The sequence below is a fragment of the Triturus cristatus genome, chromosome 12 (genome assembly GCF_964204655.1).
Source record: "Triturus cristatus chromosome 12, aTriCri1.1, whole genome shotgun sequence".
NCBI classification, from domain to species: domain Eukaryota; kingdom Metazoa; phylum Chordata; class Amphibia; order Caudata; family Salamandridae; genus Triturus; species Triturus cristatus.
The window spans coordinates 459716872-459742474 of NC_140595.1; the positions used below are offsets into that span (position 1 = coordinate 459716872).

At 46.2% G+C, this 25603-nt stretch overlaps 1 protein-coding gene across 1 annotated transcript in view; it reads right to left on the reverse strand.

The window, feature by feature from the left end:
- The window catches only part of ITFG1 (integrin alpha FG-GAP repeat containing 1), a 1870060-nt gene that overhangs the window by 132615 nt on the left and 1711842 nt on the right, over positions 1 to 25603 (reverse strand). Inside the window, exon 14 of the mRNA XM_085639265.1 lies at positions 22330 to 22408. Coding sequence (XP_085495391.1) covers positions 22330 to 22408 — 79 coding nt within the window. The remainder of the gene's footprint in view (positions 1 to 22329; positions 22409 to 25603) is intronic.

Genomic DNA, 25603 nt, shown 5'->3' on the forward strand with positions numbered 1-25603 from the left:
CGGATCCCGCACTGCTGCCCCTCCATACCCTACAGGGAGCAGTTCCACCGCTCACTCAGCAGAGGACCTCCCTGAGAATGGCAGCCGCACCCATAGATGGATAACTACGGCTGGGGCCTGGCAGGGGCCGATGCTCCTCCTACACGGGTATGACTACCTGGCCTATCTGTGGATGTACAGAGATTGTGGTATGGTTATGCCTTGACATGGCCAGATGTGATGAGCAGGTGTCCCAGGAGAAATAAGAGGCGGCCCTGGCAGGTGCGCGGCAGAGCAACCTAATATACATACTTAATAGCGGTGATCTCTGCTGAACATTTATACTACCTCCTAAAAGGCCCCTATAAGCCTTGCCCAAAACCATGAACACTACTGATCAGTAGCGTGACCTGCCCTCAGCAGGGGCGGGGGCACCGCAGTACTGACCAGACTACTGGGGGTGGCACAGTGCACAGTGGCACCCTGGTGTTGCCAACTGAGCAGAGTTTGGAGGGGGGGCAAGTCTGGAGGCACACCACTCACACACCCCGAGTGCTGTTGCACTTAACTGGCTGCGCACAGGCTGCCCAAGAGACCTGCTTAGCTCAGGGACGCACATATTAAGGGGCTGTGTTATTCCCGCTACGGGGAAGACGGACTAGAAATTTGCACACATTACAAGGGAGACACCAATAGGTGGACGACCCACAAATGCACCTCCGGCACTGAAGTGGGCTCCCAGGGGAGGGGAGGGAGGGACATCAGCAGACAGTTTCTCCTCTTCACTGCCCCATACTGGAGGACTGCCCTACATAGAGACAAGGCGAAACTCAACGCTGGTGGCGGTGACCAAGGCCCTAATCTGATTGCTGTTTTTTTCTCTTTTTAAATAATGTATTAATTGCTCATCTCAATCTGTTTTTATTCTTTTTCCTATTGTTTTAAAGGGAGAAATGTATTTTAATGCAACTTTTATGGTTAATAACCGAAATAAAGTTTGAAAGAAGAAGATTGGCTGTCATAGGCATTTTGATCTCGCTGGACCCTGCATGCCTACAACTGCTCTTATACGACCACTTGACATCCACGGCCTGCCTCTCCTGTGTTCATGGGGCACACACAAATATTCAAGGAGGACCCTCCGGTGACCCCCCTTGACAGAGAACACAGCACGCTTCTCCCGGAGTATGTGGTGGACATGGCCCAGGTCCCCTCACAAGGAGACAAGCTGGATGCTATCCTGGCCACAATTAGCTCCAACAGGGAGGCACTGGAGGCTAAGATCAACTTGGTGGTGGTGGACCTCAGGAACATCACAGGAAAATGGCAGACTGGGTGCGCACAAAGAAGACTACCGTAGCATACATGACTCCTCTCACAAAAAAGCATTTGTCCACAATTGATGGAACGTATGACCATATTCAAACACTAGAAGCCAGAACTGAAGACCAGGAGGATAGAGCAAGATGCAAGAACATTATAATCATTGGCCTCCCAGAGTTTATCGAGGGCGATTCAATTATCCCCTTTCTTGAGGGCTGGCTGCAGGTGGTGGTCACCCCGAAGGGTCTGTCCAAGTTCTATCCACTGGAGCGGGCGCACAGAATGCCAGCCAGACCACCTGCACTGAGTGCACAGCTTCTACCGGTGGTGGCCCATCTCCTTCATTTCAGAGCCTACCTACTACATCAAGCACGCACTGCAGGCCCCTTCCTAGTGGAAAACACAAAGCTCTCAATCGTCCTCGACTTCACGGCGGCTGTCCTAAAGCTCAGAGCATTTTTTATCACGGTTAAAAAGCAACTACAAGAAGTTGCTCTCCCCTATGCACTACTCTTTCCTGCCAGACTATGCGTGCAACAAGAAGGCAAGTAATTGTTTTTAAAGTCCCTGACTGCAGCATGGGAATGACTCGAAACCTATGATACAAAGAATTGATCAGACCCTCACTCTCAGGGAGGCCTTCCTGTCCCATGATGACACAAGCACCTTCGATCCTAGAGGCAGAGAACCACAAGACCGACCCAATGGCATGGGAAGGCTGACAGAGACTAGACACTGGCTGCGGTTGCACTGATGGGGCACCCTGAGTGAGACCAGCGGAGCGCAGCCTCCTCAGGCAAGGACGCTGGCTCTGGAACGGACATCTGTCCCTGGCTTAGACTCAGGCGTCCTCCTGCCCATAATCACACCCAGATCACCAAATGATATTATATGACAGTAGTTTTCCTCTGGCTGTTATGTTGGAATGGAGAGGGCTGTGGTGTGGACAGGGAGGGAGGAACTGTTGACATTTCTGATTTCATGACTGCTACCCCTCCCTAATCTCAGCTGATGGTCACATCTGAGCTCCCTAGAGAAGCGCTATCGATGTGGCTCCTTACCGATTGGACAAAGTGCTATGATGCAACTGCCCGGGGGGTTTAGTTGGGGAGCTTGTTAGTTTACCCCTAGTATGAAGGAAATATTTCTGCTTCTTGCTTAGTTCCTGTTCAGGTGTTTCCATTTTCTTTCATCTTCATACTAGACAGGTGGGAGGCACAGGATGGAGTATGTGGGGGCAAGGTTCAATTTTGATACTAAATTTAAATGGCTAGCACTAACTTCACCATTGGGGTTATCACCCGTAATGTCTGGGGTCTCAATTCCACCCTCCAAGAGACACAAGGTTCAGATGTATCTCAAACTGCAGAAAAGTCAAATAGCTTTCCTCCAGGAGACTCACTTAACAAAAGAGGAGGGACTAGCACTACAGGAGTTCTGGAGGGAGAAAATCTTTACCACTACCTGCTCAGCTTTTTCTTGGGGAGCACTAGTCTGGATCCTTCCTGGGACTACATTTTTGCCACTGATAGAAAACACAGACCCAGATGGCCAATATGCAATACAGGCGGGTGAACCGGATGGCAAAGACACAGGCTTTGTGAGCATCTATGCTCCCAATATGGCTCAACCGACTTTCATGACATCTCTAGCACCTCTTATCATTTTAATACATCACTAGCCAATAATATCCATAGAGAACTTTAACTGTGTGGCTGAAGGCACTTTAGACAGATCCCACCCACAGTACCTACATCCCCGATAAACAAAACAGCCCAACTATTCCAACAATGGAATAGTGCCTGTGGCTTACAGACACCTTGAGGACTTTTAATCTGGAGGGCAAATTCTGTTCTTACTGCTCGGTCATGCACAAGTTGTCAACAGAGATGTTTTAAGGCATGGGCAAAGTATACTCTGGCCCAGGATCCCAACCTTTCAAGGGGGGGGGCTCACTTAAGCTTTTGGGACAATCCCAGATTGTCTAGAGTTTTAAAATAAACATTTTAATTACTCACTCGCTAGCAGTCTAAATGTCAGAGTGTTTATAATTGCCCTATCATGCGGGAAACTTGTGCAGGAAGCGTGCACGTGTGAGCTGTTTCTTCCTCATTCACTACCATTGTAGAAACGTATCCCTGTCCCTGCGGGTCCAGGAACAATAGGTAGAGTAGTGGCGGACAGACCACTGGGAATAGAATCTGAAGCTTTTCACCATTTGTGTTTGCTTTGAGAACCCTAAAAGCTGCAGCGCTGGATGGCAGAGAAAATGTCTGCAACAGATGGCCCCTTTTCTGGAGGGCTGGACTAGTTCTGATCAGTATAGGTAACAGGCCAGGCTGGATGTGCTCTGCTGGAGACACTGGGGACTTTGTCAGGGACTGTGTAAGCCACAGGTGTGTGGCTTCTACAGTATCATGCTTTTTTGAGGAGGCATGCTGAGCAGCTTGTGTGATCAGATTTCCAGGAAGCTTCTCACTTCACTGCAGAACTATTGCAGAGTCAGGGGCTTAGCTACCATTGATGCAGCAGGTGCAGTGGCACATGGTCCCAGTGGCCTGATTTTTGCTGTATTTTACCAGGAGGCTCATTCCCTTCCTTGCACTAGGGCCCATGACACATTGGCTATGGCCTCCACGAGGAGTGCCAACAGAGTGATCTCCTTGACAAGTAGGCATCAGTCAGGCCAGGGTACATTAGACTTCAGCTGGGAACGGGCTGGCAGAATGAAATACCTCAGTGAGTGAGAGCAGCGCAGCAAAGCGTCATGCTACAGCACACGGTCTCATATGCAGTCCATCCACTCGACTCTGATCCTCTTCCTTTGCCCAAATTATCATCATGGGGCAGTGGACAGGAGGCCTTCCATCTCTCCAGCTTGGCTGCTCATTATCTTCACAAGCTGAAGTGAGTGAGTGAGGGCAGCAGATAGACTCAACAACAACATCGGACCCAAATACTTTAACGAGAGAGTGTCCTTCCATGTACCCAAGAGGAACCTCCGCATCCGCAGAAACATAACCGGCAGAAGAGCCTTATCCTACATCGCGGCCAAGACCTGGAACAAGCTCCCTGTGAACATCAGATGCTCCCTGACCCTGCACACGTTCAGGAAGGACCTCAAGACCCGGCTCTTCAACTGATCCAGAGCCGCCCCCCGCCCCCCAGCGTCTTGAGAGCCTCACGGGTGAGTTGCACGCTATACAAACCCCTGATTGATTGATTGATTGATTGCCAGCTGGAAAGTGAAACGGACAACACACAAGGAAAAGCCTTGGGGATCAGCGCAAATCTACAGTTGCCCTAGGTGAGGAAAAGTGGCGGCTCCTCCGCTAAGGCGCATCGCGCCACTGCTTAAAAGAAAAAATACAATGATAATAATGTATCGTTATTATCATTGTATTTTTCCTACGGAAGTCAGTGGTGGACGGGGCGGTGCTAGGCAGCGCAGAAGGAGGAGTGGTTTGCACTCCCTAAGTGCGTGTGAACACTTGGTCAGCCAGAGGGCTCGCCAAGCAGTCATGCGCACTTTGCATCTTCCCCACCATGCTGCATTACGCAGCCAGGTGAGGAACATGCAAAGCCTCCCTGTCCCCATCTAAGCACCGAAACACGGCACTCAGACCAATCACAACACTGCATAGCAGCGTTGTGATTGGCTATGGGGAGCCAATCACAACACTGCATTGAGCGTTTTGATTGGCTTAGGAGAGCTACTGGTGAGGAAGACTGTACTACGGGGCGCAAGTCATTCCCTCACAGCCTGGTGGCTTCGGTGCCCCGTGCTGGGATAGTACAACTTGTGCAGAGGACTCTGAGTGCCTCAATACCCTCTTCTTTCTTCTCCCTGTGAGATGGTCTTTTCTGGCCGGCACCATGGGCAATGAGTGGGGTGCCTTTTCGGGCAGGAAGGTCTCTGCTTGTGTCGCTTGTTGTGTACGTTTGTGGTACAGTCGTCTTATGCTGCACTCCACCTCAAACAGTGGCAAAAGTGTGAACTGCCTCAGCACAGAGTAGGCAGTGGGTGCATTATAGCTGCATGGGGGATCTCACAGGAGATAAAGGGGTATCGCCCCGTTTCTAGTGGGCTCCATCACATATACCGGCAGGTGGGCTCAACCTCCCCTCGTCACCATATAGTGTGTGGACCATAGGCACCTATCGGCATAGAGAAGGTTATGGAGACAAGAGTATTGGGGATGAATAAAGTGAGAGAGTTGACCATAGGCGCCTATCGGCATAAAGAAAGTTATGGCAACAAGAGTACTAGGGATGAATAAAGGGAGAGCATGTGAGCCCAGTTCCAATTTACGAGTGGGCGTGTTTTGATAACCGGCTGGAGGGGCTGCCGTTGTGTGTCCTGAGGACATTGCAGAGAATGTGAGTGATTCGTCAAACTGTACAAGTGATTTACTTCTGAGGTAACAATGTATGGTTCATGTTGCCCAACACAAACTTAGCCACATTTAAAACAATCCAGCAGATTATTACAACAGTTGGCTTTGAGAGTGACAGGTACCTTTGGGATGCAGAAGGGCAGTGTTGTGACTGCCGTCATAAACACTTGCAAAAGGAGCAGGCATTGGCAGAGCTGTTCAAAACAAGCCCAACCAACAAGCAAGCATTGGTAAGGGCAATAGATCTTGCCTACGAGAGCTATTGACTTTGCAAATGTTTTGGAACTATGCTGTACAGTAGCACGGATGCTTTGCAGTGTGGCTAAAACTAATTTTAAAAAGCACAATTACGTAGCCAGGGCTAATGCACTTTTTTTAAAATAATGTGCATTAGCACTGGATGCATCATAGACCTTTTTTATTATTATTTTTAGCCACACTATACAGCATGGTTACAAATCATTGGCAAAGTCAGCAATGCTCGTGCTCTACAGCAGGAACAAAAGACAATGGCAGAGCCAATAGTCTCAAAGGTGAGATCTATTGGCTTTGTCAATGCTTGTTAGCTCTCGGCACAGCACCCCTGTGATTCTGACCAAATCAGTTGATCTCCCGTTGTGCGAAAAAGAAAAAAAATGTTATTTGGTTAAAACAAATTCTACCACATAAAGAAAGCAATTGTGCCATATCCATGTCTTAGTTCAAATACATTTAAAAGTAGATAACATTTGTTGTCACACTAAAAGCAAATAACATCTGTTGTTTCAATAAATATCCATTTCAAAGAAGAAAAGGGTGATCTGAAGGCCATGTGACATAGAAAACATAGATACAGATAAAAGAGGTTCAACAGTGATGACTAGGAAGAAGTAAAAATAAAAGTAGTATCAGAATGACAGTGCCATCAGAAGAAGGACAGTAATCAAGCTGATGCAATCAGTACTTGGTCCATGCTCTAGCCGAAAGAAGAGAAAGTGAAGCCAGTAAGTATTGGCCAATTAGAAGGCAGCAAATAAGAGTGACAATGAAGCCAGCCAATGTTAAGCAATGGGCGCGCTGCAAGCCCTTTGTTGTATACAATATGTCTTGCAAGCGCATGTGCTGTCGCAGGAGAGGCCTAAAAAGCTGCTCACCTCCCATTTCTTGCTCACTTTCATAGTCTCCCTCCCTCCCCCCAATCCTGCCCCCCCCACCCCCAACTTTAAAACCAGAATAAACCAGAGGTTTAGTGTCTGGCAGTAACTGACAATTTAGTATGAAGAAGAAAGTCATGAAGAGAGACAGATGTAGATCATATGCTTTTTGTAAATGCGTATTCCTATAGTGTGGCAATACATTGCTGATGGGCATTACCCTTTTCCTGCAGAACACAGATGATGGAAGAACACTAGTAAGTATTGCAGCCCGTATAGTTAAGTAAATAGCGCAGTTTCATTACATTACTTGCACAATGCATTTAAAAAGTACTTCTAGCTGTCTTCTTTATACGCTCACAATCAAATTAAGCATTGGCAAAGCCAATACTGTGACACCAAACTACTGACATTGCTAATGTGGAATAGTTTCCTTTTTAACAAAACACATTCAAGATGGCTGCCATGTGCAGGCACAGTGGCCATCTTGGAACGAGTTTTGTTAACATTAACAAAAACCTATTCTGAAAGGACTGTGGTACTTGTGCACATTAGAACACTTGGGGTATATTAACATGATTTTAAAACCATTCTGAGATAGTCGTCCGTCAATACAGTTGGCCAGGCAACAGGCTCTAAGGGGTTGGAAGGGAAGAGTCAAGCAGACTGGGAGTGGGTTGTTATTTTACACAAAGAGGTAGGAAGAAGGGGCAGCAGATCAGAAAAGAGAGGGGTAGAAAATATTGTCTCTTGTGCACTGCAAATCAGCTTAAGCACAATTGTTCACAAGGAACTCATTTATGTTAAAAATTATTTTCAGCAAGTACCTACTATCTTGCAATGATTTAAGTGAAGTAAGCTGTTGATACAGTCAATATGTTCAACACTTAATTACCTCTTTAAATTTCCGTTTAATTTATGACTTCAGAGAACCACATATGACTGGAGAGAAACAGCCCAACAGAAGTTCTTATTCAGCACTCACTTTAGCCGAAGCTAGTGCTTTTTATTTGCAACCACAGTTGATAAAAAATATAAAATTATACATAATACACTTTTGCTGTGTATTGACACTATTGACATATACATTAGGAAAAAATTGTGACTCATGTGACCCTAGTGGAGTGACCATAACCAACAAGTGAGTAAGGCTAAAGTGACAGTTTTTTTAAAACAAGGGATTGGTTATTGCAATTAAAAGGATGTCCATGAAGGTTTCTGAATAAATCAAGCGTTCTAGAGAGTGTTCTAGTGCTCTTTGGACTACACTTTATAAATTGTCGACGACGTTCCGACCCTCTATCGTTAGCGGGGTCTCTTCAGGACGGAGATTCTGGGGACCAACGCACTCTGTGTATGCTGTAGGCGCTATAAATATACAGTCATCCAATGTCAAGGAATCAATAATGGATGCAGTCTATGGTAGCCTTCCAAGACTGTCCTCAATGGGCATTAATTAAGCCTCCAACAATGATATGTACTAAGGCATTGTATGCACTTGCTTCTGTAAATGACTTGAGGTATAGCAGAGGTATAAGGGCATTTCTGACCTCGCACATATTTTTCTCCTTGTATACACTAACAAGTTGGCGGTATAAGTGTGGTGGATTGACAAACATTGAAAATTGGACACCCAGGTCCGGCTGTTATTGGCATTTTTTAGAAGCCAGCTTTTGGGCAGGGATATCACTACCCTGTCCCCAGGATCCTGCAAAAAGCTTTTGTGCCCAAGCAAAATTCCCTCTTATGCTCCTTATTGTGGATGATAAAACAATATTATGACCTGTTATCAAAAATTCAGTCAAGCAATGGGAACTTTGTTTAACTAAATTCCTTTTGGTGGTAAACCTATTACCCCGATGTTAGAAATTTACAAGACCCAATATGTCCCTGATGTGACATATGGAGCAAGAGTCTGGGGCTATGCTAACTCATCCATCTTACAGGTGGTGAATTGTTTTTGTCGTTTTCTCCTTTCTCTTCCTCCACGTACCCCACCTTAATTTTGCCATGAGAAACGTGGGCTGATATGTTTCGAGGATATTATTAAGCTTGGTCCCGTTAATCTATGGTAAACTGATTGCTTAAATTCCCACGCTTCTCTTGATCAATTTTTTTTGTTACAGATTGTTGCACTTCAGACAATGGCTTGAAAATTCCTTGGTTGCTGTATGTTAAAAAAATGTTAGGCTGTACTAAATTATCCAAGGCACCAGTGAGAAACGTTTGCAGTTGTGCATGCTGCTGCTGGTATAGAGCCCTGATTTTAATTGGTATCTAGACAGTGGGAAAGGGTCCTGTTTTGTAGATTCATATCAGGTACGATTTGTAATCCGTTATGTTTTCCCTTAAGACAATTCAACAGATCAAATGTGGGAGCCTCTACCTGCGATGGCACCTCAGATCAGCATTTTATCTTTTTTTGTAAATATTTTGAAGTTTACACTAGACTGTTTTTAATACTTTTGCTAAGAAATTATAATTTTGATAACTGTAGAGCAACGTTGTATTTCTTACAAATGCTGAAGGATAATATTGTATGTTTTACAATTGGTTCTTTTTTTAAATCCATTGTACGTGGTCGAAAGTAAATGCTTTTTTAATAGTTTGCTCATTTTTTTAATGACTGTACAATTGTGTGGCTATTGCTTTCTTGCCCTAAGTGCGCCAGGTATGCCCAGATGTGGGTCCCGGGCTCACTGTGCCACTGGATTCAAGCTACCTTGGCTGATGAGAGGTGAAACTCCGAAACCGGTCCTAGGATGCCTGTTTCCGGTCCAGGGAGGACCTGGCTTGGCAGTTCGGGCTGGACTGTTCCCATGAAGCACAGGGTCAAGACTGATTTGCATATGGTCAGGTCTGAACTGAGGTGGCATGATGAGCAAAAGAATGATGGATTTAACCCACATCTCTTGCCTAGGGTGAATGTTTTGATTTGTTCTGCATTCCGTCCATCCATCAATTGTGTGTCTTTTGTACTTTTATGAGCACCTCTGATTTTCGAAATAAAGTTTCATGACGGACTGCCTGACAGCTGATTGCAGCTTCTGGCCCCCCCGCCCCCACTCCCTCACCCCAAAATTGAAGCAACGGAGGAGAAGGGAAGTAAGGAAAAGCCACAGAGCAACAGGAGCAAGAGCAGGGAGTGGAGGGGGAGCAAGAGCAGGGAGTGGAGGGGGAGCAACTGAGAGTCTGGAATGGGGTGGAGTTTTAGGAAAAAAACATGTGAACCAGACAGGGAGGAGAATAGAAGCAGGCGGATGGTGGAAGCAACAAGGATACTTCGGTGGAGGGATGTGAAGGGTGAAGCTGAACATGGAAGTGAAAGCTAAAAAAGACAAAAGTAAAAGTACTTCACTGATGCCAGGAAGCACGGTGAAGGAGCTATGCTTTATGGGAGAGAAACATACATTAAAAGAGAGGAAGGATAAGCAATGGCCTGGCCTAAAGTCTACTCTAAGAATTAGTATTGCACAAAATAATTCTTTCAGCATCAAAGATCTAAAAGCTGGCTGGAGGCAGGAACTAAAAATAGGGGAAACCACTTAACAGCACTTCAGGAGTGGGGTCTTTTGATAAAGTTCTATACTAAGAGACCATTAAAGTCTTTTGCTGTGAAAATATTCTGAAGACACTTATGTGATCATAAGTTCATTGCACCAAGGCTCTGGCTGATGTTGGTCTGGAGGAGAGCTAGCTGGTGTACAGGAGAAGTTAGAACTGCTAGGATATGCCAACACAGCACTGGAGCTTTCTTGTGAGCAAATATCGCTCAATCAGTTCTCCTTTGACTGGAGAACCTCCCTGGAGACCTATTTTAGTCACTGGTGCAGTTCAGTCACAAGTTCCATGACTGTCTCTTCAAAGTATTTTTTCCCTTTTTTTAAATTATTTGTATTTATTTTAAATTGAGAAAAAAAAGAGAAACATGGTGGCGTACACATCCACTCGCCTACAACCCTGAGGGGCCGGCTACTTTGTATCTGACAATCAGTGCGTACCTCAGCGTTTCCCACATCCCGGAGGCCGGGTATCGCTGTCTTATATATACAATAATTCAACCACTCTTTACGTGAAAGCCACCCACCATGTCTGTTCACATAGTCTGTTCCCTATATAGGAGCTAAAAGTTTTCCTCTTAGAAATTTGCCAACCCTATTATCAAACCCCCCCCCCCCCCCCCTCCCACAACCGTTGAAAAATCCTGTCAGCTGCTCCTAGGGGCTCCCCCTCATACTCAATGCCTGTCCAGATCTTCTCCTCTCATAGCTCTGTTTCACTGAACTTGTGCGCACATAGGCCAACAACTCTTCAAAGTATTTTTTAATGATGCTTTTGGAGATCAATGTCGGCGTAAATGACTTGTGTGGTTTGGCTTACGCAAAACAATAGGAAAACTGGGCCTACTCACAGCAGTGTGCTATCGGTTGAGATAGAGCACAGGTTTCCACTGGTTGTCAAAAGTAAAGCTAATGTCATTAAATGTCTAAAACTGGAGCTCTCATTGTGCAAACAGTGATGTTTTCTTGTCAGAACTTGTTGTAAGCATGAACGGGACTTTAAAAGACAATATCAAGTATAGTTAAACAAAGGTACATTGCTTAAGCTAATCAAAATCTTCACACACGCTGAAGCAGGGGTCTCCAACATTTCCTTTACTAGGAGCTACTTATGTATGTGTCCCAAAGTACTAATATTATTAGTGTTGTAACAGGGACCACATCAGATATGATTACATTAGTGGCCACCCCAGGCAAGATTACCAGCAGTGAGCATCCCAGTGCATCAGGAAGGACTGCCAGCAGTAATGTAAAAAAGGCTTTATCAATTTGGAAAGCCTCTGTATGGGTAATTTATCCCAGCCATAGTTGCAATGCTCCAGATACAAGGCTAAGTGTATTAGTAATAAATCTTTCCCACCCCGTACAATTTATCGCCCCTAATATCAACATTAAATATGTTTAACAAATTCAGCCATTTTGCTCCAAACAGCAGGAAATGAGTTCTGAAAATACATAAATTTTTGTCACAAATACACACTTTTCAATTTTGGTAGACATAGTAATTCAATTACGCAAAAAGCTTCTAAATTACTAGGCTGGACTGCACGCAGGAATGCTACATAGAGGCATCTGGAGAGCTACCAGTAGCTCATGAGCTACTTGTTGGAGAAGCCTGCCCTGAACTTAGAGGGCTGCGTACCTCACAGGTCCAAGACAATGTACAACTAGGGCTGACATACGGCTTGCAGTGGATAAAATCCTACACAAAAGTTCCAGCAAGACTGCAGGGTGAGTCGAAATGCACTAGGGCCTGACTGTCTTCTTATGAAGGATCTCAAAAGTAAAAATAATTTTAACGCGAGGAGGTGGTTGATCTAACTTTTATTACCTTCAATATAAGACGTGCTGTCTCCGACAAGAGGGGCTACATAATCACTTCTGCACTCTCTACTGTTTTTCCCAATTTAAAACAATTGAGGGTCACGGATTTTCTAATATCAGCTATCCTCTATTAAACCTTTTTTACCTGCCTTTAAAGCTCTCTCAGATTTGTTTTAGGGTCCTTTTTCAGGGCAGAATCCTTTCCTGTTGTCAATACACCACCATTACCTCTCTGTGAAGACAAGTCAGCACCACCCAAATAATTCAGATGGAAGAGGCGTGGAACACCGGTGACCTGAAGCCATACTTTGATAATTCATGGCAAAATGAAACAAACGCTAGGGAAACCTCACTTTCTGCTTTTACAATATTTTTATTAATACATTAGAACCAGAGCTACTTTAGAGTTAAAAGAGGTGCCCAATGACGTTTCAAATATAGATACATTTAAGAAAAAATTTAAGTCAGAAAGAAGGAATATAGGTAAATAGAAAGAGACTATAGATGGATGATCAGCAAAACCTAATTTGAAGACAGGAGTAGGTAAAAAGAAGAAAACACGTGGCTTTAAAGAACAAAGTTGGACGAATGGCTGCACTATACATTCATTATTTTAACGCAGGGATGTCTGTGCACTTTCATTCAAAGTTGTGTCAAATTATAATATGGGGTCAGTAAAGGTGGCAGGACAAGTTGAAAGGTTCATAGCAGCCAAGAGCCCGTGAGACCCATAGCTGAGATGAACAAGTTACTTACCTTCGGTAACGCTTTTTCTGGTGGATACAGTATCTGCCTGTGGATTCCTCACCTTGTGAATATCCCCTGCGCCAGCAACATTCGGAAACTTTTGTAGCAGTCCACGCCGATGGGGTCGAAGATGACGTCACAGAGGCACGGCTCCGCTCGCGACTCCACTGACGTCACCGGCTCCATAAGAAGACCTCCTCGGCGTGATGACGTCAGTTCCGCCCCTTTTTTCCGTGCCTTCGAGGCACACGGACGGACTGACAGCAATATGTACATAAACAGCATACACAGAACACAATATGCATATCAACACACACAGTGTGGAAAAGAAACATCAAAGCACTAGAAATAACCCAATGTCCTTGACAGTCATAAATACATTTGAAATCATCAATAGAATTACCGTCATAGAGTCACTGGAATAGAAGGATGGACAACGGGGAGGCGGGTGGGTCAGTGAGGAATCCACAGGCAGATACTGTATCCACCAGAAAAAGCGTTACCGAAGGTAAGTAACTTGTTCTTCTGATGGATACATCTGCCAGTGGATTCCTCACCTTGTGAATAGATTCCACAGCAGTCCCCGCTCCCGGAGGAGGGTGTCCATCCCCCTATACCAGAAAATCCTGAAGGACGGAACGGGCAAAATGACCGTCCCTCCTCACCTCAGAATCTAAACAATAATGTTTTGCAAAGGTGTGAAGGGAGGCCCAAGTTGCCGCCCTACAAATGTCCTCCACAGGAACACCCCTAGACAAAGCAGAGGTAGAAGACTTTGCTCTAGTGGAATGAGCTCTTAAACCCTCCGGAGGCTCCTTACCGGCTAGGGAGTAGCAGATCTTGATGCATAGCACAATCCATCTTGAAAGGGTGCGCTTGTGCACCGCACGACCCTTTCTGCAGCCAGCAAAGCCCACAAAGAGCTGGTCATCAATCCTGTAGTCCTTAGTCCTGTCCAGGTAAAAGCTCACCGCCCTCTTAGGGTCCAAGCGGTGAAGTCTCTCCTCCTCCTTGGAAGGGTGAGGGGGAGGATAAAAAGTAGGAAGGGTAATGGACTGCCCCAGATGGAAGGGAGTTACCACCTTAGGCAAAAACGCAGCCCTGGTCCGGAGAACCATTCGTTCAGCATGCACAGTCAAGAATGGGGGTTTTGAACTAAGAGCTTGAAGCTCACTTACCCTCCTTGCCGAGGTGATAGCAACGAGGAAAACCGTCTTAAAAGACAACAGCCTCAAGGGACACTTATGTAAAGGCTCGAAAGGAGAACCCATAAGATAAGTCAGTACAAGGTTTAAGTCCCACTGAGGTACAATAAAGGGAGTAGGAGGAAATTTATTCGTAAGGCCCTTGAGAAACCTAAGCACAATAGGTGATTTAAATAAGGACGGCTGATCCGGCAGGCATAGGAAAGCCGACAAAGCAGATAAATATCCCTTTACAGTAGCCACAGCAAAGCCTTGCTGAGCAAGAGAAAGAGCAAACTGCAGAATATTAGACAAACGAGCCTTCAAGGGATCAATCGACCTCTCTCCACACCAGAGAACGAACTTAGACCACCTATAGGAGTATATGGATTTGGTGGAGTGTCGCCTGGCCGATAAAATAACATCCACCACATCTGGCGGGAGAGAGAAAGAATTCAGGTTGCCCCGTTCAATCTCCAGGCATGAAGGTGTAAGCTCTGGAGTTGGGGGTGTAGAACCTGCCCCTCCGACTGCGAGAGGAGGTCTGCCCTCAGAGGGAGACGGAGCGGAGGGCACGAGGAGAGGTGGAGAAGATCTGTGTACCACACCCTTCTTGGCCAATCCGGGGCGATCAATATAACTTGGGCCCGGTCTTGGCGAACCTTCCTCAGAACCCGAGGAATCAAGGGTATGGGAGGAAACGCGTAAAGGAGTCGTGAGCCCCAACTCAACTGAAACGCGTCTCCCAACGCCCCCTGCATCGGATACTGGAGACTGCAGAATGACAGGCAGTGCGCGTTCTCGAAAGTGGCAAACAGATCCACCCGAGGAGTTCCCCACGTCCGAAAGACGTGACGAACGGATGGAGCCTCCACTCGTGGTCGGCAGAGAACTGCCGACTGAGACTGTCCGCACGTACGTTCAGCACCCCGGCCAGATGATTTGCCCTCAGACAAATCCGATGGTCCTGAGCCCAGGACCATAGACGCAGGGCCTCTCTGCATAGACAAAGAGACCCCACTCCTCCCTGCTTGTTTATATACCACATCGCGGTAGTGTTGTCCGTCAGAACCTGAACAGACTGACCGCGAAGGGAAGGGAGGAAGGCCTTGAGCGCTAAGCGTATCGCCCGTAACTCCAGAAGGTTGATGTGAAGCAACCTTTCCTCTGAAGACCAAAGACCCTTGATCTCCAGATCCCCCAGATGCGCACCCCACCCTAAGGTGGATGCATCCGTTATCACTGTGGTCACCGATGGAGGAAGATGAAAGGGCCTTCCTTGAGACAGATTGCCCTACACGCTCCACCAAGATAGATCCGCTGCAGCTTCTCTGGAGATCCTCACAGACTCCCTGAGATCCCCTTTGTGCTGATACCACTGCTTGCGGAGGCACCACTGGAGCGCCCTCATGTGCCAGCGTGCATGGTTGACCAACAGTATGCAGGAAGCGAACAGACCGAGCAGGCGAAGGACCTTCAGAACTGGAACAACCGCTCCGCTGAAAAACAAAGGAATCATTTCCTGTATGTCGAGAATCCTTTGAGGAGGAGGGAATGCTCGACACACAGTAGTGTCCAGTACCGCACCTATGAACAGGTTGCGCTGAGAGGGCACCAGGTGAGATTTGGGCACGTTGATCGAAAAACCCAATCTGTACAACAGCCGAGTTGTATCCTGCAGATGACACAGCACCTTCTCCGACGACTCCGCCTTGATCAGCCAGTTGTCCAAATAAGGGAAAACCGAAATTCCCGATCTTCTGAGATGGGCTGCCACCACTGCCATCACCTTTGTGAAGACTCGAGGTGCCGAAGTAAGACCAAACGGGAGGACCGCAAACTGATAATGTTGCGACCCTACCGTGAAACGGAGATACTTCCTGTGCGACTTCAGAATGGGGATGTGAAAATACGCATCCTGCAAGTCGAGCGACACCATCCAGTCCTCCTGATTCAGCGCCTGAAGAACCTGCGCAAGGGTGAGCATCTTGAACTTTTCCTGTTTCAGGTAAAAGTTCAGGATTCTGAGGTCTAATATCGGACGCAATCTGCCGTCCTTCTTCGGGATCAGAAAATACCGGGAGTAGCATCCCTGACCCCTCTCCTGCTCCGGAACCACCTCTATCGCCCCTTTCTGAAACAACTTCAGGACTTCTTCCTGCAGGAGAAGACGGTGGTCCTCCGAGCAAGCACCTTGGCAAGGAGGGTAAACTGGAGGGAATTCCCGAAAGGGAAGGGCGTACCCATTTTCTACAAGATCCAGAACCCAGAGATCTGTAGTTATAGACTCCCAATCTTGCAGAAAATGGGTAAGCCGGCCCCCCACAGGACCAGCATGATCCGGAATGTCGAATCTAGGGCTGTTTTGCGGTGGTGGGAGGGGCTGAGGAAGAGGAAGAAGAGGAGGAGAGTTGACGGCCACGTGAGCGACCTCTAAGTCTTCCTCTATATCCCTTGGAGCTTTGCTGCTGCTGCTGCTGCTGCTGGGCTGGTCTATAAGAACGAAAACTCGCCCTTCCAAAACCTCTATACCTCTTGAAAGTACCTCTCGGCTGGGATTGAAGGCCCAACGACCTAGCCGTAGCCTTACTCTCTTTGAAGCGCTCGAGAGCAGCATCAGCCTTCTTCCCGAACAGACCAGACCCATCAAAAGGTAAGTCCAACAAGGTCGACTGGACATCCGAAGAAAATTCGGAGGACTTAAGCCATGCACCCCTCCTGGTGGCAACTGAAGACCCCATGACCCTGGCAACTGAGTCTGCTGTATCCAAGCCACTCTGTATAACCTGGCGAGCAGCCGCCTGGGCATCCGACAGTACTTCACTGAAGCCTGCCCTATCCACCTCCGACAGCTTCGGTGCCAACTTTTTAGCTGAATCCATAAGCGCATGGATATAGCGCCCCAATAAACAAGTCGCATTAGAAGACTTTAATGCCATACTGGCTGAAGAAAAGACTTTCTTGGCTGATTGGTCCACCTTCTTGGCCTCTCTGTCCCCTGGGACCTGAGGAAACGCACCTTTTGAACGTCCAGAACAAGCAGCCTGAACGACCAGACTTTCAGGTGAAGGGTGTGATGACAAAAACTCAGGATCCCCCGGAGCCACCCTATATCTCCTTGCAACCACCTTGGACACCGCAGGAGTCGAAAAAGGCTTGCGCCACACATCCAACACAGGCTCCAATATTGCTTCATTAAAAGGCAACAGCGGCTCTGACACCGCAGTTGGAGAGTGCAACACCTCAGTCAAGATATTGGACTTGAATTCAACAGATGGCAATTGAAGGTCCAACAACTCTGCAGCCTTTCTGATTACAGCATGATAAGGTGCCGCGTCTTTAGAAGGTTCATCTGAAGGAGGAGTGATCTCCCACTCCGGAGACAAATCCAACCCACTTGCCTCCTTCAACTCGTCAAACACCTCATCGGATTCGACCAATTCTCCCTCTTCAGCCTCATCCATAAGATAGCTCCTCTCCTCCAGCACTCTCTGCGCCTCCCTCCTGGAGCGGATCCGCACCTGCGGCGTCGGCGGCGCCGTGATCGAATCCGACGGCGCCGGCAGAGGCGTCGAACGCGGATCAGCTGGAGCAGCCGGCGTCGAACGAGGTCGAGTCGGCGCCGGTGAAGAGGGAAGCGGCGTCGATGTTTTCGGCGCCGGCATCTGCCAAGACGGCGTCGCTGGGAAGAAAGGCATAAACGGTGCTTGAGGATAAACCTGCGGCACTCCCAGATTAAAAGCCATCGGACCCATCGGACCCATAGGTGCACCAGAGGAATACATGGCCCGTGAGAACACCCCATACATCGCATTGAGATACTGCGAGGGGTCCTGACCTGGATTAGGGAAAGCCGGATACTGGTCAGGTAACACCGGACTCGGGCCTGCCGGCGCCGACGGTGGAACTTGCGGCGTCACAGACTCACCCGGAGCCTGATCATCCTCATCCTGGGCCGGAGTCGGAGACGGAGCCGAAGGACCTGCAGGACCTGGAGAAGCCATCGGCGCCGGAGAGGACGCCGGCACCGGCGAATCAGCCGGAGCCGGAGAAAACACAGGAGAAGATGGAACGGGAGGCGAAGCCGGAACAGGAGAAGGAGACACTGACTCCCTTCGACGCCGAGCAGGTGATTTAGACTTCGACGTCGAGGCCTTGTGATGAGACGAATGCCTCCTTTTCTTCTTATGCTTCTTGCTCTTTGAAGCATGTCCCGAAGTCGACTTGGAAGCCGACCTCGACCTCGACCTCGACCTGGATCTTCTTCTACCTCTTTTCTCCTTTCTCTTCATCCGGGCGATAAAGAGCTTTGCCTCTCTTTCCTTAAGAGCCTTTGAGCTCATCTTCCTGCAACACGAACACACTTCAACATCGTGGTCCGATGACAAACACCAAACGCAGTCGTCATGCGGGTCGGTGATGGACATGTGTTTGCCACATTCATGGCAAGGCTTGAAACCAGACTTCCTTGCCGACATTCTCGAAGAAAGACAGAGAAACTTCGGAATAAACACAAAGTAACAGGTAAAGCTACCAGTAACGATTCCCGAAATCCGTTGGCGTCGTCGGCGCGGAAAAAAGGGAACACAAGGTGAGAAGGACATTGGGTTATTTCTAGTGCTTTGATGTTTCTTTTCCACACTGTGTGTGTTGATATGCATATTGTGTTCTGTGTATGCTGTTTATGTACATATTGCTGTCAGTCCGTCCGTGTGCCTCGAAGGCACGGAAAAAAGGGGCGGAACTGATGTCATCACGCCGAGGAGGTCTTCTTATGGAGCCGGTGACGTCAGTGGAGTCGCGAGCGGAGCCGTGCCTCTGTGACGTCATCTTCGACCCCATCGGCGTGGACTGCTACAAAAGTTTCCGAATGTTGCTGGCGCAGGGGATATTCACAAGGTGAGGAATCCACTGGCAGATGTATCCATCAGAATTGTAGTTTTAACACTTTAAGTCTCGGCTCCAAGAACTCATTATGCAGAGCGCTGATGTCTTGAAAGCAATAATGGCTTAAGGTGTCGCATGCTATGGGGACACCGGGCAGCTCTAAGGTCGTTTCATACCGTACGCAAAGACTACCAACATGTTTCTTTTATTTTATTGTCTTGCAATGCACCAATAACAACGACGCGGTAAACTTAGGGCCCTTAAATAGTAATCAGGGCGGCATCTGAACGTTTGAGAAATTACATTTTCAATCGATTTTATTAGCATATGTTTATTGCGCGGCCTGAAAAAAATATTACTATTTCTTTTAAAAAAGAAAAGGTTTCTCGGGTACACCAAACAGCTTCTTAATTCCTAGAAAAAGTAAATCATTCTACTTCAAGTCTGTTATTTCACCAAGCATATTCCATTTTCACAATGCAGAAATGTTCGCCATCTGTTTCTGATAATTAGAATAGAGATATTCCTTTAAAGTTGTGAGGTAAAAATAAGCTTTCACATGCTGCAGAAGCTAGGCGCAGTCGGATGTTGGTGTGAAAATGAAGCGGTTGTGTTATTGAAAGCAGATTTCATTTAGAATCCGACCACTGTTCGCAGCATGTATCATGAGCTCAAAGTCAATCACTATTTAAAAGAAATATTTTAACAAAAACTGACATAGCTGAACGAAAAAGTCGAGAAACAACTACAAATAAAGACTCAGAAATGACAATGTCAAACAAAAATGTGAACTACTTTTTTTGCTATTATGTACATGCTCTCATTTCAGTAACAATCAAGTCTGGACAGTGAACTCCGCTCCGCTTGCGGAGTTTGCGGATTTTTCCGCACTCCGCGTTACACGGAGCTCACGGAGTTCTGAAAAACTGCGCATTTTCTCGTTCACGTTCGTTAACGTCAAATCGGCGAGTGCGACCGAGGAAAATCCACCTCCCGGTGAGATTTTTCCTTGTTTGCGATCAACATTAAGTTGGCGAGCGCAAGCGTGGAAAATCAACCTCCCAGCGTGATTTCTCAACGCGGGCGGTCAGATTTCTCATTGCGAGTGGTCGCGTATGCTCGCGTTGAGAAACTGTCCGTTCGTGTTGAGAAAGCTGACGCTTGAGTAAAAATCTACTCGAGCGGCAGAAAGGAAGCAGCACCCACGTGCGCTGTGCAAGGTGCCATTCACGATGATTGCACAGTGCGGACAAGCATCTGGCACTGAAAATCACTGCGAACGGCATTTATCTAATGCACTCCGCCGCTTCCGGAGCTCCACGTAGCGCGGCCGAAGATTTTTGCACTTCGAGGAGTTCTGCGTAGCAGAACTCTGCGAACTCCACCCAGGCTTTTTTTTTTTAAAGCTTTATTTATAGTTCACAAAGACAAACAACATTTAGTCGGTTCATATACATACATTACGATTGATACAATTATGCGATTTATAGCATCCTGGCGAGTACTTGCTCCCCCATTTTAGCGCTACTTGTCTCTTTGCTAACAGCAACGCCAGTGCACAGAATCGTCAGGATGACTTGGGGAGAGTCTTCACATATCCCAATAATGCCATTAAGGGAGAAGGTGGGATGGGTATTTCTACCATTCGTGATAATTCCTAAAACACTCTGGACCAAAATCGGGCTATTCCTAACCCCGCCCAGGCTTAGTAACAATACACCCTTTCGTCAGCGACAACGAAACAAAAACAAATCATGTTTCAACTAACTGGTTTCAATTTTGCCCACGGGGGTTCAATTGTGGCCATGGCCAGAGGAGTTTCAAACCTTTTGAAAAATATCCTGATATATAATTAATTTGGCCACAGATTCCACTACCATTTGCTGAAAAAACTTCTGTTGAGGCCTTTAAAGTATCTAAAGTGCAAATGAAGATACTTAAACAATTGCTTAGATAAGACAGACCACACATACACCTTTCGAACATTTATCAATAGGTGAAAGAATAATCTAGTTAAATAAATGTTGGTGGTAAGTCCAAATTGCATTGATAATTTAAGCACATATGTTCAATTCACTATAAAGAATTGCATTAATATAACTGTTTTAGCAAAAGGATGTCGACAATTGTGCTAGCACCACTGAACAGCCATTAAAAACACATCCATAAAGTAGGCACACAACACAATTTTTACCAAATGGCAATCTTAAATGTACAGTCTTAGTACGTGGAGCCAACAAATACTTGTGGAAGATGATCCATACCATTTCACATGTAGGTGAATGGATCCTAAAAAGCAAAGCGAATCACTATACCTTCTTGTGGTCTGTTCTGTTGGCACTGTTAACTTTTCTGAGCTTTCCACAGAAAACATGTGTCAGTGTTTTTTAAATTAACGTGTTCCACTGCCCAGAGAGTACTTGGCGACACCTTATGGCATGTACCTCCCCATATGCCACATTTAGTGACTCAAAAACCGCTCCCTCTCCATGCACTTAATGAAGAGCCACAGGTTCAGACTATTACCCCATGTTCAGGCAGTGGTTACTCAAGCATAATCGAAAGAAAGATCATTCCCACTTGACCTGGATTTAGAAGAGCCACATGAGAAACAAAGGCTTTCGCTCAACCAGTAAAGAAGAAAAAAAGGACTGCCCATCAACCATGTCAGCAGCCGTTAGTCCATGATGGCTTCCACAACTGACCATACCACGGAAGATCGAGGAATACAAAAATAACCAACTCCAACATGATGCTTTCTCAGTCCACCTGCACACTAATCTTCTGAAACGTTGTTAGTACACGGGAGGTTTTTGGCGTTCAGTGAGTTTGCAAATGTATCTAGTTTCTGCAGCTGCAGGGATCACAGCCAATGCTTATTAAATGATTACCCAGTCGTCCCAACCTTTCTTAGGCTGGTGGGCAGGCAAAGACAATGTGCCAAGTGGATCCTGTTATAAGAGATGGTGTCTTCTAAAGCAGAATTCCTTAAATAAGACTGAGACAACTCTGTGATATTTTCCAGACAAACAACATTATCCATATTAAAACATACTGGAGTCATTAAGAACCTATGAGGTTATACAGTTCATAAGTACACATTAAATGCATGGTCACCAATTGAAGTACAACGAGTTTAACAATACAGCATATCACATCCCATAATATGCATATGATTTGAAAAGTGTGTGTATCAGATCAATGTTTGCTACAAATAATGTCTGATTGCCTAAACAGTGCAATGTACCACCAGCCTGCACAATTGTTCAAGTAAGTTTAAAACCATTCCTCCTACCTGAAGCATTTTTCATATATCCATTCGCATCTACGGTTGTATACATGATATATGGCCCAGGCTGGTTCACTCCAAAGGGCTAGGGTAAAGAAAAAGTAGGGAATAAGATTAAAAAGCTAATTACTTTGCCTAAATCACCAACAATGGGTTCACTTTTCTTGAAAAAGGTTGTATACTGTTATGCTGACTCTTTTGACACATGTTTAAGAGTTTATTGAAATGGCCTGGCCCCTTGATGATTCTCTCGTTAAGCAATACAGTCACCATGTGGGACTAGTGACTGCTGTCAACTACTATGACTGAATTTATATACAAGAGTAAACACACTTATCTGTAGCCACAGTTTGAAACTCTTCCCAATAGTTACGAAGTGCTTTTTGAGCTTCAGCTTGAGTGCTGACTGAGGGCAATTTGAGGTGTGGATTTGAGGGTTTGAATAGTTGTGGCCATTCGGCCTGGCGTGCTTATACCCATAAATATGACTGACGCATAAGACAAGTAAATCTTTACCATTTACCTTCAATAACTCCTAAGGAGACAGACTCCTTCCTAATACTATAGAAATCACCTAATTACAGTCACAAAAGCTCTCCAATCACTCTTTTGATTAAAGGAGTGAACATTAAAGTCATCTATGTGATGCAACTAGGAGGTAAATATCTACAAGTAGTGCCTTAATTTACCAGATTAAAAAAATGATTTTGTTAGTGGTGTTAGTGGTGTTAATACTCATTAACAGCATCAAACCTCTGATCCCGAGACTCCTAAGCTACAGAAACCTTCTCACCTCAGTTCCAGCATTATATTCTGGAGCCACGCCACCTTCCACAACCATCAAGTCACCTTCACCACTTACCCTGTACTGTGGAAATACCACATAACAATGAATTTTGCGTAAATGACAAAATGAACTTTGCTACAAGAGTGGCCAATTACCTACCACCCAAAACTTTTCAGCTAGACCCTACAACGCATTGCCAAAAAAAAACTATAGTTGTGTGCGCTGTCATGAAATTCAAACATGAATATGCAGAGGGACTGGGTATTCGATTTCCAGAATTCCATATGAACAGACTGCATAAAATATAAAACTCTACTACCAGATTGGCTACTGGGCAGACAAATTGAGGCAGCTGCAACTTGTACTCTGTAGCTTCCTCTGCATGCACTGCACCTCACTTTAAAATGCAATTTTTACCTTCTATACCCCAAGTAGCTACACCCCACTATCACAGCTGCGAGGCAAACAACTTAAAACACTGAGCTTCCAAAATGTTTAACCCTCCTCCTCATGGCCACAAGGATTAGTACACCATGGGCCTGATTACGACTCTGGCAGACCGCCAGACTCGCAGAGGCACGGCGGTGAGAGTCCAGCCACTGCAGTTCCGACCTCCCTAGTACTACTAGGGCAGTCGGACTGCCATTGCAGTGAAGATGCCGCCAGTGAACCGCAGCTCCCTGGAGGTGGTGTGGCGGTGTAGAGGCACCATTATGCTTGGCGGGACACAAGTTTCCCTTCCGCAACGGTTTTCATGACGGTTCCTCCTCCATGAAAGCTGTGGCGCAGAGGAAACGAAGGGGGCCTGCAGGGCCCGTTGTTGCCTCAGGGCCAAAGGGTGCATGCAGGGAGGCACAACATGTGCCCCCCCTGTGTACATGCACCCCAGTTCCCGCATGTCATGGACTTTAGAGACCATGCTGTGCAGGAATTATTTTGGCGTTCCTATTACAGAGTCCATTTTCAGAGACTCTGCTGTGGGAACACCCCAAAAATGCCCGCCAGATACTAGAAAGACTTGTAATGTGGCAGGCAGACTGACCACGGGTTTGACGGTCTCCTGCTGCACCGCCGAACTCGTAATCAGGCCCTATGTGTCCCAACTCGACTGTCCACAAACGACAGTGTCTACTGCCACTTCACCCCTTGAGGCAATTCATTTACTAGGGTGGTGTAATAAATGACAAACACAATTCACTTAACAGGGATAGGGATAACCGAGGGCTTGCTTCAGACATTACTGAAATATGTATACAATTAGTGGAATAACAAAAAAAGCTACAATCGTTTATTTAACCTCTTTGTATAGGGTACAACTTAGGTTATTGCTTCAACTAAATAGGTAGACTTGTCATTATTCTACCATCTTTAAATTAAATTATCAGTGTTGTATCTTCCAAACTGGTGCGAGGGAGCTTTCCAAAAAGCAGAAACAGATACGGGAGGGGAAAGGCAAGGCAGGGCAGCGGTTCGAATCACTTTGCATTCTCTGCAGACAGCTCCGGTCAATGGTGCAGAAAGCAGCCATGCCTCTGCTACCAATGAGCTCTCATCCACAAATGCAAATGTGTAGCAGATGATTGGCTGCTGCCTGACGGCCTGGTGGACCTGCAGCTTGCACCGCGCACGCTAGAGGGGGGGGGGGGGGGGGGGTGGTTGTCACTGGAGATGTTTCAAACCGTTCGATAATTTCTGAGCACTTGGCCCCCATTAATTTAATGTGCGCGGCTCACGACCCCTCGGATTGGAAGTTTGAAGAAACAAAGCATGTACACCAACGCGACATTATTAGAAATCATCTAAAGTCTTCCTGAAACAGAGAATAACATGACCTTTTCCTTCTGAACACCAACCTTGCTTTTCCATCCTTTTGTCGCTAGGCAACCGATGCCAAATACACTAATAATTATCCAGTCTTTTTAAAGTTCTTGTAATTATGCACAGCTGGGTAATCAGGAAAACAAAATACACATAACAGCGAAATGTAAAAACAAAGTCAACAGGATGAAGGAAAGAAGGGTCCCATCTCGGGGATGTCCTGTGGTTGCTACAGTGTGGTGCCCACGTATGGCGCTGCTGGCTGGAGGTCAGCTTTGCTAGCTGGATTGTGTTCTCACTTTGGGATATGGGCGCCATTGCCAAGCGTTCGGGGATTTTTTATTGACTAGTCGTGGGGATCTACTGGCACTGAATTTGGTAAGTGAAAACTGGTCTGTTTAAAGAAGTGCTTGGTGGCACTTTATGTTAGTTCAGGGGATGCACCTGTTACATTTGATTTTACCAAACGTCTCCCTGATGCAGTTTATGTACGAGCCCGTAGGACTCTGCAATTAATCTGTTTCCACCAGGGTGAATATCTGTCCATTACCCCGCCTGAAGTGCTGTGCTTTTGAGACATATACATATTTAAACAAAAATGTCTGACAGCTGTGTATTCGATAAAATTAAATTAATTTAGGAACATATCATCTTACATTTTTATTGTAAGAAAAT